Consider the following 19506-nt stretch of genomic DNA (forward strand, 5'->3'; position numbering starts at 1 on the left):
AAACAAAACTAAGTGTTGACTGTGAAATAAGTGGATAAGTAGATGGACTACAGCTATGGGTCTTTTAAAACAAGTCATCTGCATAAAAATAAATATTATGGTAATAATCTCTTCATTAGTTAAGACTGAACTGATAACTGTAGATGTCTTTTCTTTCTTTTCAAGTAAGACTCTAAAGTGCCCTTTATGTTTTTATAGCTGCTGACATCAAGTGCTGTTCACAAGTGGGGTACTGAAATTCATGAAGGCATCTACAACATGTTGATGCTATTAATAGAACTGGCTGCGGAGAGAATAAAACAAGATCCAATTCCCACTGGTCTGCTGGCTGTGCTTACAATGGTACAGTATGTCTAAAATGAAGTACTTTGTGTTTTGCTTTTGTTTAAAATACCTACTACCTTCTGACTTGTAATTAATAATGAGTGATCATGATCTTATCATTAAAGTTATTAACTTGACTGTTCTTGCTTTTTATTTTAAAAGCAGAACAACTGTTCTGTGTTTTCAGTTTTAAAGAAATACCTTTCTAATTTTAAGCTTTCTCAGCTTTTAGAATGATTAAATAGCTTTCCTTTATGTCTCCCTGATTATTCGAATCACAAATACAGTCACATAGGGTGTTGATGTAGTTTGGTTTCTGGGCTTTTCCCCCGACTAGTAGCAGTAGCTGCATGAAGAAGAGGCGCTCGTGTTTTCCCTTCTAACTTCTGTCTTCACTGCCTTGTTGCCCATCTCTGCTTGCGGCAGCCCTAGAACATCTGGAGCATTGGCATCACCGTGCCTGGATCAGACCTCCCGTCCTGCTACCCCCTTCTCTTTCTCCACAGCAAACATTGAACAGGAGAGCACCACTTGGTTCCTCAGCACTGGCTAAGGAATATGTTTTGTTGGGATACTTGAAAGATTCCATTAATGAGGGAGTCCAAGGCTATATTTTTATCTTCTTTTCTAATGCTAATATGTGTTGCTATAGAAGTAGATAATAATAATGCTTCTCTGTTCTCTTTGAATCTAGGCTTTCAATCCTGATAATGAATACCATTTTAAAAACAGAATGAAAGTATCTCAAAGGAATTGGGCAGAAGTGTTTGGAGAGGGAAATATGTTTGCTATTTCACCTGTATCTACTTTCCAAAAGGTAAACATAGTTTTGTTTCATCCTTTTATAGATAAATGTATTGAAAAAGATTTTCTCTGCTACAAAAATGACAATTTACATGGAAGGATAAAACAACCTATGAAAAATGACAAATACTCCATATGGTTCATAAAATTGCGTAACATTTTTTTCAGCTATTAGATATTTTTCCATAGCTGTTAATTAACATCATGAAGAACTTTAGAGATTTGAAATAACGTTTGGTGAAATGAGAAATGACTGCATGACATGAAAAGTGCCCTATTTATTGAATTACCAGAACCCCAGTTTAATGAGTGTCCCAGTTTCTTAGAGATGTTTGAGAAGCTAGAGCATTTGAAATCATTTGAAACGACTAATTATTCCCAGAAAATAAAATCTAGTAGTTAATCTCATGTATAATTTTCTTTAAACTCTGTAAGCTTTAAAGCTTTTGTTTTTTTCTAAGCACAGACCAACATCCTCATTTTATATTTAAAGGCGTACGAAGTGCCAATAACATTATACCCACAAGGAGTACATGATTCAGACAATTTGTTGATCAAACACTTTGGTTTTTGAGAGACATTAGGTAGAAAACTTGTCCATTGATTTATCTAGAAGGCAGGGGTTCAGTTCAGCAATCATTTATTGAACATTTGCTGTGTGTCTGGCATTATTCTGGGCTTTGGAGATATAAATAAATAGTTCCTGCCCTTAGTATAAAGAGTAGTAAGACATGGCTTCTAACTTACAGCGTAGTGGAAGAAATAGGAAAAGAAAAATCACAGTATAACAAACAATAGGTGCAATTATAATAATAAGTACTATGTATGGAATAAGGGGAAGGAGTTGCCACCTTGGAAGGTCAGGCAGTACTCTAGAGAGGAAATGAGAGCTGAGTGGAAAGGACTGTGAGTATATCCTGTGGAATTTAGTCCCCACAACAGCTCTGTGAGTTACGTGCTATTTTTACCCCCATTTTGTAGATGAGAAACTGAGGCACACAGAGGTTAAGTACTTGCCCAAGTTCACAAACCTGTTTATAGAGGGAACCTATGCAATCTAGTGCCATAGTCTGCATTCTTTATATACAGTCTTGGCTCCCAAAATACTAAAATCTTATCTTCAGTTATGTTGTGAAGATTAAATGACAAATGTATATAAAAACACTGAACACAGTGGTTCAGTTTAGTAAGTACTCAAAAAATGTTCTTTTTCTCCTCCCCCCAATTTATGTATACAACAATAGAGACCCAGAAATGTTGTCTCTTAATATCTTCTCATTACCACAAAAGGAATTATCTCTCCTGCAAATGCCCTAGATCCCCTCTTCTTTCCTCTTGCCTTCTCAAGCATTTTATGCCTTAGCATTTCTATTCTTTCTTTGGTACGCTCAGCTTTTTCCCCTTTATCAGATTATTCCCATTGTGTATAACAGAGTCTAGTATTTTCCCATCTTTAAAAATTCTGCCCTGGATACCACTTCCATCTCTAGCTTCAGCATTATTCTCTATCCCCCAGATGAAAGATTCCATATCCTTCCCTCTCAGTTACTCTTTTAGTGGTTAGTCTAAAATTTTAACTTATTAATTAAATAAAACCTAAATTTCATCAGTAACTTTACCCTCTTCTGAGGAGTACTTGAAAACCTTAGACTGTTTCGTGTACTCATTCCTCACCTGACTCATTATCCTTTTGTCTTTATTGTGCATTGTCTTAGTCCTCTCCTGTATTGTTTTATCCCCTCAGATAGGTACAGTCATCATTACCTTATGCAGTGTTTTGACTCAGCCCTATTTATATGCTATCTCTTTGTGTACCATTCCTTCTGTATTTCAGACCTTCCATTGGGATGATTTTTCTTCTTCCTGGAGTGCATCCTCTACAGTGTCCTTTCATAAGGGGTCCATTGGGAGTTGAGTCTTTGTTTTTGATGGCTTAAACTTGACTTTATTTCCTATTCCTTGAAGAACATTTTCACTGGGTTTTAAATCCTAGATTGACATACATTTTTCTGTCAAAATATCAAAGCTATCATTTCAGTGTCTTCTGGCTTTTTTTTTTAAATTTATTTTTGGCTGCTTTGATTCTTTGTTGCTGTGCGCGGCTTTCTCTAGTTGCAGCGAGCGGGGGTTACTCTTCGTTGCGGTGTGCCGGGCTTCTCATTGCAGTGGCTTCTCTTGTTGCGGAGCACAGGCTGTAGGTGCACGGGCTTCAGTAGTTGTGGCTCGCGGGCTCTAGAGCACAGGCTCAGTAGTTGTGGCCCACGGGCTTAGTTGCTCCGCAGCATGTGGAATCTTCCCGGACCAGGGCTCAAACCCGTGTCCCCTGCCTTGGCAGGAGGATTCTTAACCACTGCGCCACCAGGTAAGCCCTGTCTTCTGGCTTTGAGTATTGTTATTGAAAGTTGATTGTTGGTCTGACTGTTGTTCCTTTGTAAGAAGTCTTTCTTTTCTTCATGGCTATTTTATTTCTTTTTGATAGTTGGCAATTTGACTCTCACTGCAATTAACTGAGGTATTTTTGTTTATTTTGCTTCAGATAATTGAATTTTCGAATCTAAGGATTTATATCTTGTAGCAATTCTGGAGAATTCTCAACCATTACCTTTGTAAATATTCCCTCTTCCCCATTAGTCTCGCTTCCTCTAGAACTTTGATTGACTACATGTTGGACCTTCTCATTCTGTTCTTTTTTTTTTTTTAATATTTATTTATTTGGTTGCACCGGGTCTTAATTGCTGCACATGGGATCTTTGTTGCGGTATGTGGGATCTTTAGTTGCAGCATGCGAATTCTTAGTTGCGGCATATGGGATCTAGTTCCCTGGCCAGGGATCGAACCTGGGCCCCCTCGATTGGGAGTGTGGAGCCTTAGCCACTGGACCACCAGGGAAGTCCCTCTCATTCTGTTCTTATGTCCCTTATTCTCTTTCATATTCTCCATCTTTCTGTCTTCTTGTACTGCATTTCTGATAACGTTTTTTCAGATCTATGGTCCAGTTCACCAATTTTTTTTCTATTTGTATCCTATAGGCTATTTAACCTATTGATTGTCTTTAACTTCATTTATTATATTTCTCATTTCTATAAATTCTCATGGGTTCATTTTTGACTCTGCTTATTTTTTATTATCTCATGTTCTTGACTCATATTTTCAGTCTCCTCCTTGTTTGATGCTTAACTTATATGTTTAATGCTTAACTTATAAGCATATGTCTGACATCTAAAAGCTGGCCTGATTCTGCCAGCTTTTACTCAGTTGTTTTGTATATGTATGTATGTGTATAGAAAAACAGTATTATACGTATTTTTTTGTTTTCCTGTGAACTTATGTGTCTTGGGATTTAATCTAAGAAGATTTTTTGAGGCCTGAGTTGAAAGTTCTTTCCTCCAAAAAAGATTTACTTCTTCCAGATGCCTGGAGATACTACGATTTGGGAGTAAATTCTCAGCTTAAGGTTTTTCAGACCATAAAGGCAGTGTGAATTGGAGCAGCAAAGCCATGTGAGGGCAATTTTGTGGTTATAAATTCCTGGAGAATTTTTTTCTTCTCACAATCCAGTACCACAGTCAAGGTAGGCAGGCTTCCTTGTTCTTTCCCTTCCACAGGTAAGCTTATTTCAGTTCATCTTACACTCAGGATGCAGCCCTTTGGGTTCTTGATTTATGTGACAAACTCTTCTTAGTCTCTGAGCCCTGTCTTGGCTACGTGTTCTGTTTCTCAGCCACTGTAAGGCTGTGAAAATGGAAGCTAGAGGTCTCCAGAGTTCCACAGATGCCTACAGCGTGAAAGCTGGCCTCACAGTTTGCTTACCTCACAGGATTTCTGCTTTCTCTTTTTTTAAAACTTCTGAGCACTTTGTGTCAACTCAGCTATATATTTTTAAAGTGTTTTTTTTTTAATGTTTTTATCCAGTGGTGTTAAGTTATTTTCGGCTGGAGAGATGTTTGGGGTCACTAGACTGAACTCTACATTAACTCTTCAAGGCATTCTATTCTGCCTTCTTTCTCCACCACTCCACTGAAACAGCTCTCGTTAAGACACCAGCACCTTCATGTTTCTAGATCCAGAGGAAATGTCTCTCGACCCCGTCAACAGGAATGGTCACAGTCAGTTTCTCCCTCCTTGAAACTTCCTTCCTACAGTCTCTTGCTTTCTGCCTGCCCCTCAGCCACCTTTCCTTTCTCGACTCCTTCACCTCTACCCAACTTTGATCCAGAGTACTCTCTCTAAGAAATATCTTCCATTCTCATGGGTTTAAATGCTATCTTTGTGCTGATGGTCCTCTGCTTTATTATATCTCTGTGGCCCAAACCTCTTCTCTGAGCACAACAGACTTGAAGAGCCAACTGTCTCCTCTTGGTTGCCACACAGACATCTCAAACTGTGCCTAAAATGGAACTTCATTATGTCTCCCCAGCCTTCATTCTTCTCCCTTTCAGTAAATGGCATCACCATCTACCTACATGCTCAAGCCAAAACATAGGAATCAGCCACGATTCATCCCTTTTTCTTATTCCCCATATCCAAACTGTAAACAGGTCCTTTGATTTAATCTCACATAGATTTTAAGTTGACTTCTGTGTGTTTCCTCTGCCACCATCCTACTCCAAACACCATCATGTCCTACCTAGTTACTGCACTAGTCTTCTCCCTGGTATCTCTACTTTTCACTCTCTCATTGATCCATTCCATTCCATTCTCCACATAACTGCAAAACATCCCCATAAAACATAAAAGGCATCATTTTCTTGCTTTAAACACCTCTGTTGCTTTCCTTCTAATCACAATCTACAGATTTCTGCATCATCTGGCTTTTCCTGTCTCTACAGCTTCATCTGTACCTTCTCTCCTGCACCCCGGCTCCCAGCTGGGAGAGTTGCCTCTCAGTTTTTCAAACAAGGTAGGCTTTTTTGCCTTCCCCAAACAGGACCTTTTCCATTTCAGCCTTTCTGCCTGGACTATTCTTTGAATGGCTAAATCTGTCTCATCCTTTAAGTTCCAGATTAAAGACCACCTCTTCAGAGAGGTTTTCTGTGACCGCCACTCTGAACAGAGTAGGCTCCTTTTTCATTTGAAGACCTTTTGTTTTTCCTTTTGTGGAATTTAGCACAATCTGAATTATGTGTTGGTTTACTTGTCTTTATTGATCCTGCTAGAATATGAGCTCTGTGGAAGCAGGTACCACATCTCTTCTTAGTCACTGTTCTGTATCCAGCCACTAGAACATTATTCAGCCCCTAGAACAGTGAATGCTTACAAAAGGAAAGGAGGGAAGAAAAGGAGGAGAAAAGAAGAGCTTACTCTAGGACAGTAATTAATGGTACAGCTGGGACTAAAACTTTTAATTTCTTGATTCCTGATTTGCTACTCTTTAAGTTAATTTAGTTCCTAGAATATAACTCTCTTAGAAAATTTAACTCAAGTTATCTTGTACCTCAGAGAGCTTAAACTGATCTCAGCTACCCAGAACACGTAAATGCTTCGTATTGTAGCAATTCCATCAAAATACAGACGTACTCCTGCAACTGTTTAGAGTAACGTCAAAGAAACACGTTAAGAAACATGTGAGAAAACTTCGAAATATTTTTTAAATTTTAATTTTTTTCCAACATTTGATTTAGGATAAAAGAAATATGAGGGTTAGTAGGGAAGTTTTTGTATTGGCATCTCAATTTCTATTTTCTTTTCTCATAGGAGCCTCATGGATGGGTTGTGGATTTGGTAAATAAGGTATAAAGCTTTTATTAATATGATCATGTTTTCCATTTTCTAATGAGATTTCCTAGAGTTTGGTGTTTTAGGTAGATGACAGCTACAGAAAATAATCGATAGGTTTTACAGTTTCTTCCTCTTTTTTATATGTGCTGTTTATACAGATAAACCTCAGCTTTAGGGCGTAGCACATCTCCTCTAGCATATCACAGGAGCATTGGAATTATTTTTGTGATGACCCTTAAGACCAGGATTATAGAGCACACTGATAAAGCAGAATGTGAGCCTTAGTTGCTTGCTTAAACTATTAAGGTATAGCATTTTAAAATTAATGTATATCTTTTTTCTTCTCAGTTTGGAGAATTAGGTGGATTTGCAGCAATCCAGGCCAAGCTCCATTCAGAAGATATAGAACTTGGGGTAAGTTAAACCACTATATGTACAGTGTGGAAGTTCACTTTATCTGGGTTGCTGTGTAACCCAAGGGACATGGTCTAGACAAATTAAATTAAATGTTTAAGTTAATCTTTACAGGAGCAGCTTCCATGTTTCTGATAACCAGAGAAATGTTTACTGTTAATCAAAATAAGCAAATTTCAGTGTATGGTGTTTGGTTTTTTTTTTTCACCACACTAATTTCTCTTTGTGATATTTTTCTCAACTACTAACTTGTGGTGGTTACATGAAATTATCTTGCTATTTAGGGACAGTTGCTATATGTGGCAAGTATATGTGTACATAACAATTTTATGCCTCAGATAAGTCAGAAGTTATTTCATAGTACCAGAAACAAATAAAATAATTTATTTCAAGATTGTTTAGTCAGCTCTTTGGTGTTACAGAGATTCATAGATAACAAGGGCTATAACAGGAGCTTAGAATCATCCCTCAGGTGCAATACCATTATCTTTTCATGTCAACTTCATTTTCTCAAATTTAACCTTGTGATAAGGGGAATAACTTAATCTTTAATTTTTCACAGACTGCTGACCTGTTTGTAACCGAGAGCACTTTATTCTGTTCTCTAGTTAATTCATCATTCAGTTATAAACTACTTATGTACTTGCCATGTAGAAGACACTGTGCTAGCTACTGTAAATTGATCAGAGCAGAAAATGATGTGGTAAAATAATATACCTAAGTGGTATAAATTGTGCTTACAATAGCAGTTATTTCTGTGGACCGTGACCAATCACCTAACTCCCTTGGTCCATCTTTGCATGAGAGCAGTAACAATGGTCAATGAGAGAGACTGGTGCTGTGGTTGGTAATAGACTATTTCTTGCTACCCAGTGTTTATCCTTAAAGATCAGATGTCTGCCAGCTCATAAATACTTCTACTGACACTGATCATAGGCCTCTTTTCCCTCCCTGACTGTTAACTAGGTTGTTAGGCTGTCATTTTGATCCCCATTAAATGGATCAGGTATGTTAGAGACGACTCTTGACCTGGAAGATAATAGTTAGTGACTTAAAAAAGCAAGACAAAACAAAACCTGTTCAGATACAGGGTTTTATCCAGCTTGCTTGTTTCTCAAGAACTGGCTATATAGGTCATTGAGCAGTATTAGAAATGAACTTCATTTTTTAAAAAGTTTAAATAAAACACTCACTGATTTCCTGCAGAGTTAATTTATTTAAACAAACAAACAGAGAAGCCCAAAGTTTCTCCCCTCCTTGGATGAAAATTGGCCAAGGATGGATGCATAGGAATCTGGGCTTGCCCTCATTATTATCAAATGTCTTGAAGCTAAAGATACCTCCAAGATTTTTCCCTTAGGTCAGACCATTTTTCAGACAATGTGTTGTTTGTTGCAGTTGATGTAAAATTAGATTGTTTAGGTTGTATTGAGAAGATGATAGAAATTCAGGCATAGGAGAAGGAGATTGCAAAGATTGAGGCTCTAATTTTGCAAACAGGTACAATTAAAATTTCACAGTAAGGGCTTCCCTGGTGGCGCAGTGGTTAAGAATCCACCTGCCAATTCAGGGGACACGGGTTCGAACCCTGGTCTAGGAAGATCCCACATGCCGCAGAGCAACTAAGCCCGTGCACCACAACTACTGAGCCCGCGAGCCACAACTACTGAAACCCGTGCACCTAGAGCCTGTGCTCTGCAACAAGAGAAGCCACTGCAATGAGAAGCCCACATGCCGCAACGAAGAGTAGCCCCGCTCGCAACAGCTAGAGAAAGCCCGCATGCAGCAACAAAGACCCAAGGCAGCCAAAAATAAGTCAGTAATTTTTTTAAAAAATCACAATAAATGTCTGATTTCTGACCAGTTAAGAAGGTGACTATGTCCCAGAATAAATTTAGGCTGTGTTATAAGACTGAGTACAAGTGAATGTCATCATTTTACATTTATAGTTACATATTTTTGGATTTGAAAAATACTGGGGAAAAAAAATCATTCACAATCTGTCAGTTTAAAATACCTGTACAAAGTAAGAAGTGAAGGTTTCCTGTCCTCCACCCCACCCCAACACATACATCTACCTCCTAGGTCATGGTTACCCATATAATGCATAGCCTTTCTGGCTTTTTCCTAAGTTTATATAAAATATATCTGCATGTTCTCTCTTTCTCTTTGAGACCAAATTGTAATCAAACTATACCTAGTAGCATACTTTCATATAACATTATATCATGGACATCTTTCCAGGTTAGTGCTATCAGTGTTTTTGATGGCTCCAGTGTGTTCCTGCAACTGTTGTACCGTGATGCAGTCATTTATTAATGAGCATTGGATTATTTCTAAGTTTTTGCTATTACAGAGAGTGTTCCATGTAAATTTGTCCTTGTGTACATTTGCTGCCATATCTGAAGGATAGATTCCTAGAAAATGGGATTTCAAAGATTATATACATTTTAAAATTACAATTGATAGTGCTAAATCTCCTTTCAAAAAGTGGTGACCAGTGTATACTCCCATAAAGTCATTTCCTAGTACTGTCATTAGTGCTGAATATTGTCAGTCTTTAATTTTCCAATATGATGGACCAAAAAAATGGTATTTTATTATCTAATTTGCAATACTCTGATTTCCTGTGAATTTGAGCATTTTGTTATATGACTATTGGCTATTGGCATTTCTTCTGTAAATTTGATCTATTTACATAGGTCTTTGGGGTTGCTTGTCTTATTTATTTTTTTCTTTTTATATTAAGTATATCAATGTCATGTCTATTTTGTGTATTTGTAAATTTCTTTCCCAGCCTTTTCCTTCTCTTTTCGTTTCTGTTGATGGTGTCTTTTTGCCATACAGAGGCTTCAAAACTTTATACAGTCAATTTTTTCCTTAATGGCTTAAAATTTTTCTGATTTGCTTGGGGAGTGTTTCCTTCCCCATCTCAAGGTCATAAAAATACTCATTTAATTTTATACTTCTACAATTTCATTTTTTACTTAGTTCTTGAATTCGTTTAGAATGTATTTATATATGGTGTAAGATAGAAATCCAATTTTATTTTCTTCCAAATGGGTAACTAATTGTTGTTAAGATCCTTTAAAAAATATTCCATTTTTTTCTTCACTACTTTGATTTGTTGGCTTTATCAAATGTCAGAGTCCCGTGTATACATGAATTGTTCTTGGACTTCTGTTCCTGTCATTCATTCGTTCGGTCACTCTGCCATTTTTATACTATTTCTCCAATGTTTTCATTATTGGTAGTGCCAGTTTTGCTCAGCGTCTTTCTTTTCTCAAATTTTATTGATCATTCTCATATTTTTACTCTTCTGAATATAGGCAGCATGTCAGGTTCTCCTGCTCTAGAAAGTTCCACCAAGACCGTATGTGGAATTGTGTTCAGTTTGTAGGTGTGTTCAGTTTGTTCATTTTTACAGTACTGGTCTTTTCCATTCAAGAACATGGTATCTCATTTATTTGGACTATTTATGTATTTTTGTAAAGTTTTATAATTTTCTTCATGGAAGTCTTAAGTATTTTTTTGTTAAAGGCACATTTCACTCCTTCCCCAACTGTTCTCTCCTTGTTCAAATCCAAATTTTTGTTATTCTGCAATGTGAACGTTAGAATCGTCTCATCCAAGCCTTGAAAGAAGTTTTATTGGCATATTATGATTTAAATCACATTTCTACAGTAATTTAAATAAATCGACATCTTTATATCAGTTCTTCTATTCAAGAGTATAAAATGTTCTCTGACATATTAAAAGGGATTTGTTTAATGTTAAAAGGAAGAAACTCGCTCACATTTATTTCTCACCTTCACTGTCTTTTTTCAGGCAGTATCAGCACTGGTGCAGCCCTTAGGGGTGTGTGCAGAGTACCTCAACTCCTCAGTGGTACAGGTAAGATAGGCCATTTTACACTTACTTCAGAGGTGATCTAAGAGATACAAACAGTAAAATTATCTTTTTATCAGGTTGTTCAGAATTGTGCCTAATTTAGAGTAACTTTTTTTTTTCAGATTAGCTATCTTTATAGTGAAAATATCAGAAGATAAATAAAAGTGATTACTAATTTAAGGTATAGGAAACCTAACATTTAAGGTTATTTACCTTTTTAATTTATCATTTTATCAAATATAATTACATATTATAGCATATATTTTTCTTTGCTTCCTTCACTATAAAATAGGTGGCATATATCCCTACCCCATTTACAGGATTATTTAAGGGTTCAGTGCCATTATGTGTTCAACAGTGTTGAGTGGTGCTGGGCTCGCCTGCTAGCCAAGTCACTCACTGAGTAACAGTTTAACAGCACATCTTGTCTGATTTCTTGCCTCTGCAGATTGTACGTCAGCAGGCCACAGGATAGTCAAGGCTGTGGAATGTTCAGCTTCCTAATGCTTAGGGCTTATTACATTTTCTTATTCCTTTCCATTTCAGTTAACAAGTTTTACTGAATAAAATGTCATGTTGAAATACCTCCATTTATTATTTTCTTTATAGAAATAAGTCTGTGAAACTTAAAACTTTCACAGAGATTTTTTTAAATCACCGTAAATGGTTTTGAAAGCTTAGTCTCCTTTGGAAGCAAATAGTATGTGCTTGTTCCTTCTTTCTAATATCTAATTTACTTAGGGCCATTTTAACAAGGGATATAGGATTTTTTTAGTAGGTTCTGGAAATTCCTGCTATTTCTAAGTTTTAAGTGCCTTCTTTAGAGTTTTTTTAAATGAAACAGGATGGCTACTTATGTATTTCTTCATTCTGGATACTAAGGTCTTTAGAGACATCTAGTGTTCTCTCACTTATTAAGCATATGAATACAATCATTCTTTTTGTAGCTGAAACACGAAGACAAAGAGACAAAATGATTTGACTTAATAATTTAATAATTGGCTTTTTAATAATCAGAGCCAGGGTTGAATTTTTAAATGCATGCTTTTAAACCCATGCATTGCTCCGTGGAAAGAGCTTCAGTGTAAATATTCCAACTGCTAATTAATAACTAAGTTCTTTAGAAATTCCAGGTTTTATATGTAAACACAGTGTACTTTTTTTGGCTATGTTGGGTCTTTGTTGCTGCACGCGGGCTTTCTCTGGTTGCTGCGAGTGGGGGCTACTCTTTGTTGTGGTGCGTGGGCTCCTCATTGCGGTAGCTTCTCTTTTTACAGAGCACAGGCTCTAGGCGCACGGGCTTCAGTAGTTGTGGTGCATGGGCTTGGTAGTCATGGCGTGCGGGCTCTAGAGCGCAGGCTCAGTAGTTGTGGCACACGGGCTTAGTTGCTCCGCGGCGTGTGGCATCTTTCTGGACCAGGGCTTGAACCTGTGTCCCCTGCATTGGCAGGCAAATTCTTAACCACTGTGCCACCAGGGAAGTCCAAGCACAGTGTACTTTAAAAAGAGTAAAAAGTATATGAATTTCCAACCAAAGCTTATTTAACTTTATCTTTATTTTAATTATATCAAACCATCTAACCTTAAGTTCATTCAGCAATAAATTCATACCATATTTATGTAAATTAACAATTGTCTCTACCACTTGCTCCTTCTGTGACTTTGGAAGACTGAAGTAACTCCTATGACTTGGCTTCTTTATCTGTAAAATAGTGATAATAACCATGCCTGTCTCACAGAGTTGCCGTGAGAATTAAGTAGGGCTGGCACATGCTGAGAAGAGCCGTGTGACTTGCCTCTTACCCTGACAGCTCTCAGTTCTCACTATACAGTTGGCATGAGTGTAAATAAAGAAATTCTACTAGGATAATCAGTTGCCTGATGCCATTTTAATTCATTGCTAATGTCTTCTTGCTTTGACAGCCAAATATTGTCTGCCTTCTCTTGTCACCAGATAAGTTTTAAAAATTATTTTACTTAAATGGAAGTGATCATTTAGATCTAGCTAATAGTTTGCTACTTCTCGCATACTATTTAGAGTTAGTTACCTGGTTATGCTACCATTGTGGAGCAGTGTATTGTATGAGTCTTGTCTATAGGCCTCATTTATATCAGTTAGCAAAATAAATGCATAATAAAACAGTGTATTTTTCATGGTCTGTGCTTATATTCGTTTTTTAAATCAAATGCAAAATACTTTATTACAAAAATAATACATACTCATGCTTAATGTTTTAAGTTGGTGTGTCGTTGGTTGTCTTTGGTTGCTCTTCAAAGGACCTTTTATAAGATAGTAAAGAGGGATTGCACCCATATGATAGTAAAGAAGCTGAGGCACAGAATCAGTTAAGGGTTTACTTGGGATGGTATTACCTAGTTAGTGGCTGCTCTAATACTAGAATTCTGATCTTTGCATAGCACCCTCTCCTTTATGAAATGTGAATAAAAAAGTGTCTCCTCTCTAGTTTGGGGACAGATTCAGGGGTCCTTATTAACTTTAGTACTGTTTTCTTGCAGCCCATGCTGGACCCAGTCATCCTTACTACAATCCAGGACGTGCGGAGCGTGGAAGAAAAGGACCTTAAAGATAAGGTAATGTTCTCTCCAGTCAAGTAGCCCCGATGCCTATTGGTCCATGGAAGCAGAGCCAGGGCTTAGGGCAAGGTTCACACACCATTTCTGTTTGGATTCTGGTCACATACAACTCACATCAAATTAATTTTACATCTCCTAACCAAAAAATGTTTTGTCTGAAATACCAAGTGGTTGGTGTTACCTCAGTCAATAGAATGAATGTAGGGCTGTCGGCAAGTGATACCATTAAGAATTTTACTAACATGTTGATTTTGATAGTAGTATAATTGGTATAGCATTGAAGAAGCTTTAAAATAATTCAGTATTTAAAGCTATCCAAAGGTGTTTAAAGCAATTTTAGCATTTAAATTTAACGTGATTTATTTTGTCTACCTTGAATTTCTCACAGAACACTTTCCTTTTCTTTGCTCACACATGTGCTAACTTTTGGTTAGAAGTAAAATGAAGTTTATTGACCATGTGGAATATCATATACCATTAGACCATGGTTATTGAAAATGTCCCGTATTCCTGTGTGTGTGTAAGAATTGGCATCGAATGTTTTCATGGTTCCTTTTTGTTTTTTCTGTTTATGTATCTGTACGTTTGTGTGTATTTTGTTTTTAAATAAAAGAGATTGGTTAGCATCCCGGAGCTCTTGTCTGCCATTAAGTTACTTTGCATGCGCTTCCAACCGGATCTGGTGACCGTTGTGGACGACCTTCGACTAGACATCCTACTGCGCATGCTGAAATCACCTCATTTTAGCGCTAAAATGAATTCCCTCAAAGAAGTAAGTTTTGCGTCCGTTTCTGGAAGACTTAAAGGACAGACACTTTAAGTTCTTCCAGAACTTTGTGGTTATTAATATAAAAATGTTGGGAAATAAAGAATAATAATTTCTTGTAATCCTACAAAAAGAGATAACAGTGATTATATATAAAATTGTATACATGTTTATAATTGTTAATAAAGCAATATTTTTATACGTATTACATTCCAAATTCGTTCTGTGAACTATTTAGTGTTCTAGTGAAATTTGCTAGAACATAATTCCTTGGAATATACAGTTTGAGATTTACTTTTTACCCTAAGGGTATAATCCCTTTTACTATATTTCAGATATGTGTTTACTTAAATCAAATCTTCTAACTGGGGTTGAGGCAAAATTTTGTTTTGTTTAAGCAAAATGATGGAAGTAATTTTCTGCAGCTTCCTAAACTTTACATGAGCATAGTTGGTTTTGGTGAGTTTCCGGTGGAGCCAATACAGCTCAGTCATAATTCCAGTTATTTTCCTTCAGTTTTGTGTTAATTAGGATTCTTGGCTGCAAGTGAAATAAACTCATCTTGAATTATCTTAGACTAAAAGAGGAATTTAATGGAAGAATGCTGGGCTGTCTCACATGAATGAGAGATTGACTAGCCAAACCGTGTAAGGGCAGGGACACATGTGGGCAACAGGATCAACTAGAATCTGAGACTGAATCACTGCCAGGACTCTATCCAGGTCTTATCTCTGCTTTTATGAGCATGATGGCCTTGTTCTCTTTCCACCTACAGAGTGGCATCTTTCATACAGTAGACATGGCCATGGATAGCTCTTGTGACTCGGGAAGGAGTGATACTTTCTCTCTGGTCCCAAGTATAGAATTTGGAGGAGTGCTCTGATTGAAGTTTGGGTCAGATGTGCATCCCTGAGCCAATCAGCAGTGGCCCAGGAAGTGTGAGCTCTGTGTTCTTTTTAAAGAGACATCACAAATAAGTGGTCTATTAACTTCTAGTAACTGGCCTTTGATGCATTTTGGCTAATCATTAGACCACATTGTAACACTATAAAAGGCACAAAATATATATGAAGATTTTGATTATGAATATTTGCATTAGATTCAATCACAATAATCCTGTCTTTTTAGGTAACCAAACTAATAGAAGATAGCACTTTATCCAAATCTGTGAAGAATGCTATAGATACAGACAGACTGTTAGACTGGCTAGTTGAGAACTCAGTTCTGTCAATTGCATTGGAAGGTAAGTTGCTTAAAAAAGGTTACCTAACACATAAATAATATATTTCTGTATAAAAAACATATGAAATTGTTGCTTTGACTATATTAGCCTTTAAATAGTCTTATAGCAAGTTAATATTGCTTTGAATAAATAGAATCATATTTAGAAGGTTAGTGTTCACTGTATCTGTCTGCCTCTCTGGTGTTTCTTCTCTTAGGCAACATAGACCAAGCACAATACTGTGATCGTATAAAGGGAATTATTGAACTCTTGGGCAGTAAATTGTCTTTAGATGAGCTCACTAAAATTTGGAAGATACAGGTAAGTTGATCAGAATTGTTTTTGCCTTTTTCTGACATTTTTTTTCAGTAAGGGCGAAGGGTGGTGACTCTCTAAAGCAGAGACTTACTGCCCATGGATAAATAAATAATAATTGAAGTCACAAAGTATCTATAAGCAGATTTAAAAATGAGACACATAATACTCTCAACTGAGACCCTCAAGATCATTTATAAAATGTGAAAAGTGAGTATGTTTTTCTTGTAATTAGTTTAAATTGTTTTTAAGCCAGTTGAAAATATTTTGTTCTCCTCTTGAAATGAATATGTCAGATTGAGAACTTGATTCTCACCTTTTTTTACATTGTCTTTTTAGAGATTTAATGCTTCTAGGAATTTAAACAAGGCCAACAGATAACCATTAATAATGGTTGCTTCTTGTAGTCTTACCAATTTTATCATGCAAGTGTATGTATGCTGTTAGATTAGAATCAATTTATCTTTGTTACTGTTTTGCTTTTGCTTCTATAAATCAACAGGGAAAGACTTGGGTTTTTCCAGTCTCCAAGACTTAACTTTATTCCCAATGTCTTCTTTTCTAGTCAGGACAATCATCTACTGTGATCGAGAATATCCATACTATTATTGCTGCAGCAGCTGTCAAATTTAATTCGGATCAGCTTAATCATTTGTTTGTTCTCATTCAGAAGGTATGTGTTCAAGCATGCTTACTTTTAAATATTTCTAAAACAATCTTATTTTGAAGTCTCCTCCCTCTAAATTAGCAGTGTTTAACCGTACTCTTCTTACTTTATTAAACTTTTTTAGCTCAAGTTTAAAGTTTTTGCACGTTTTGCCAGGGTGATCAAATGGGAATGGGAAGCAGTTCCTGTGTCTTTTCTTTTTCATTCTACAGAGCTGGGAGACCGAGACCGATAGAGTAAGACAGAAGCTATTGAGCCTGATTGGACGAATAGGCCGTGAAGCTCGCTTTGAGACCACTTCTGGAAAGGCAGGAGAATCAAATGACTTTTTCTAGCTACAAGTACTTAAAGCAGCTTTACTTGCGTATGGGCTGGCTCATCACATGTGGTTTATTGTAGGTGTTAGATGTACTCTGGGAACTGGCTCATCTCCCAACGTTGCCCAGTAGCCTTATTCAGCAAGCTTTGGAGGAGCACCTGACAATCCTAAGTGATGCGTATGCAGTGAAAGAAGCAATCAAGAGGAGCTACATCATTAAGTGCATAGAAGATATTAAAAGGGTTGGTTTTATCTTTGGTCTAGTTTTGTTGTCAGAGCAACAGTATTGTCTGAGTAATTAGAGCCAAATAATTTTCCTCCCCTATTATGTAAATTAAACTAAATGTCCTACCTGGAAGCTCATACCTTAGAGTCCAAAATTGGGAAATTATAGGTACTGCTTTTACCAAGTCACTTATATTTCTTAAAATTAATTTTCAGCCTGGAGAATGGTCAGGTTTGGAAAAAAACAAGAAGGATGGATTCAAGGTAAGAATTTGCAGATGGAACCAACTAAAAGGTATACTAATTTAATAATTCCTTTTAATAAATTGAATTATAATTTTAAGATAAAAGTATGTTTTAGTGTTTCTTCAAATAATATTCAGATACACACTGCTGTTTAAATATTTGCTTATGACCTGTGCTTATTATTTAAAGCTTGGGGGTTATTGACTGTCAAAGGGGAAAATAAATCCAGGGTCACATTCAAAGAGTAGTTTTACTATATTATTCTCATAAGATTGTAAGACCTTCAACTTAGTTTTTCTTTCTTAAAATTAAATCCAAAGTATGCACATCTTTAATAAGCACAATGGATTCTAAATAAATATCGTGTCCATTTTTCTCCCATAAGAGAGAAATGGAGGAACATTCATAGAGTAAGAAGAGAGAAAGAAGGGAAGAAAGAAGTTCATTCGTTGCTGGCACGTAGTCGTTTTCTAGGTGCTTGGTTCAGATGTGTTCCTAAAGTAATTCCTTACGCAAACGGTTATTGAGTGAGTGCCTGCTGCTAGGGCTCGATTTTAGAAGGTAGAACTGGGTAGTGATGAGTGCCGTGAAGTCCTACGCTCCAGGGCTTTGGCCTCCAGGTGACTGTGGACTTAAGGGCTGTCCTTCGAAAGGGTGGGTAGCAGCATGTGTAGTGATGATTGTAGCTCTCCTGTTGCTGCAGTCAGTAGCTGCTCACTGGAGCCTGCTTCCGTGGTTGCAGCAGCCCTGATCAGAGCATGTCCTCCTCCCACACAGGCCCTCAGGTTGCCCAGATGAAACAAAGCCTAGCAGCGAGAGGGGTTTCATTTCACTGTTATCATAAGAAAAGGTTTTAGTAAATAGCTAATGGCTTAGGAATTTCATTGGTAAAACATATTTCTTGGCTTTCCTAGTAAGTATTTCTTTAAAGGATCTTGAATACTGCTAATTTACATTAGTAAATTCAGAGACTCAGCTCTTGCTAAGCGGCCTTGGTGACTCAGTAGGCTTTTATTCTCTTAAATTATGCTTGGCCATAAAGTTTAGTTGGGGACATTTAAGAACTTTGTTATATTTCTGACATTGAAATTTGATCAAGTGAATTTTCTACATTAAAATCGTTCACAAACTGGAGCTGGTAATGCTCAGGTTATGATTAATTGTTCCTTTAATTCAACAACATTGCTCTCTTTCTACTCAGATACAATTTGAATTTTCTCAGCTCAGTGATTCAGATAGTTTAGCACCCTCTGTCTTTATGATTGAAACTCATCCAGAGTTATTTAAGAAGTTTAAATCTTTCAATAGTAATAGTAAGAGGGAAAGGGTATCTATAGAAAATGGTCTTTTCTTCACAGTAACAGATACATTTCTTTATAGGTATGAAGGTCAAAGCTGAAGGGACTTTTTCCTCCCTCCAGGGAAATGGCTTTTGAAACCAGAAAAATCCTTCCTGATCCCTGTTCCTTCCTTGTTACAACTAAGCAGTACTTTAGCCCTTGTAGCCAGTAGCATCGCTGCATCTTTATTGCTTCTCTTTGCAGTCGCTTCATTCATGTCTATTGTTTGATAACAAAACTCAAAAAGTAACAGGGAGAATTTTGGAGTCATTTTGTGAGTCTTGAAAGGAATATTCTTCCTTTTTTGTATCCCACTGCTCCCAGTAAAGAAATTCTGACGTACCATTCTTTCATTTCAAATAATAATAACTTGCATTTACATAGCACTTTTCAGTTGACTGAGTGCTTTTGCAGACACTCTCTTAAAGTACACATGGCTGAAGGGGGGCAGTGGGAAGATCAAAGCCCCCGATATGACTCCAGGCAGGGGGTTGAGTTATATACTGCCACTAAAGGTGTTTTTCTATGCTATGCCCTTTCCTGCCAGGCAGCAAGGTGGGCTGACTGGGAATTATGTCTCCCTGCCAGGCTACACAGAAACTAAGCAAAGGGTAAGACAAGATCACCCACCTCTTACTCCCCTCCCACCCCCCAGCTACC

At 37.0% G+C, this 19506-nt stretch overlaps 1 protein-coding gene across 9 annotated transcripts in view; it reads left to right on the top strand.

Moving 5' to 3' along the window:
• Nucleotides 1-19506, top strand: part of USP24 (ubiquitin specific peptidase 24) — a 148246-nt gene that overhangs the window by 46465 nt on the left and 82275 nt on the right. For 5 of the 9 annotated variants that reach the window (XR_002644832.2, XM_022575774.2, XM_022575775.3 and 2 more), the window contains exons 4-16: nt 199-342; nt 1019-1141; nt 6823-6858; nt 7195-7260; nt 11089-11154; nt 13669-13743; nt 14360-14518; nt 15641-15755; nt 15952-16055; nt 16615-16722; nt 16929-17024; nt 17116-17277; nt 17477-17524. Coding sequence is in view for 8 of the 9 variants with exons in the window: in XM_022575774.2 (XP_022431482.1) it covers nt 199-342; nt 1019-1141; nt 6823-6858; nt 7195-7260; nt 11089-11154; nt 13669-13743; nt 14360-14518; nt 15641-15755; nt 15952-16055; nt 16615-16722; nt 16929-17024; nt 17116-17277; nt 17477-17524 (1302 nt within the window). In the remaining variant the exon portion in view is untranslated. Of the gene's footprint in view, nt 1-198; nt 343-1018; nt 1142-6822; nt 6859-7194; nt 7261-8891; nt 9076-11088; nt 11155-11273; nt 11333-13668; nt 13744-14359; nt 14519-15640; nt 15756-15951; nt 16056-16614; nt 16723-16928; nt 17025-17115; nt 17278-17476; nt 17525-19397; nt 19458-19506 lie in introns of those variants that run through there. The other 4 variants (XM_089922052.1, XM_089922034.1, XM_089922048.1 and 1 more) reach the window with 4 other exon arrangements.

The sequence above is a fragment of the Delphinapterus leucas genome, chromosome 1, assembly GCF_059928025.1.
Source record: "Delphinapterus leucas isolate spDelLeu-1000000601 "Yukka" chromosome 1, BTC_Dleu_Yukka2, whole genome shotgun sequence".
Lineage (NCBI taxonomy): Eukaryota > Metazoa > Chordata > Mammalia > Artiodactyla > Monodontidae > Delphinapterus > Delphinapterus leucas.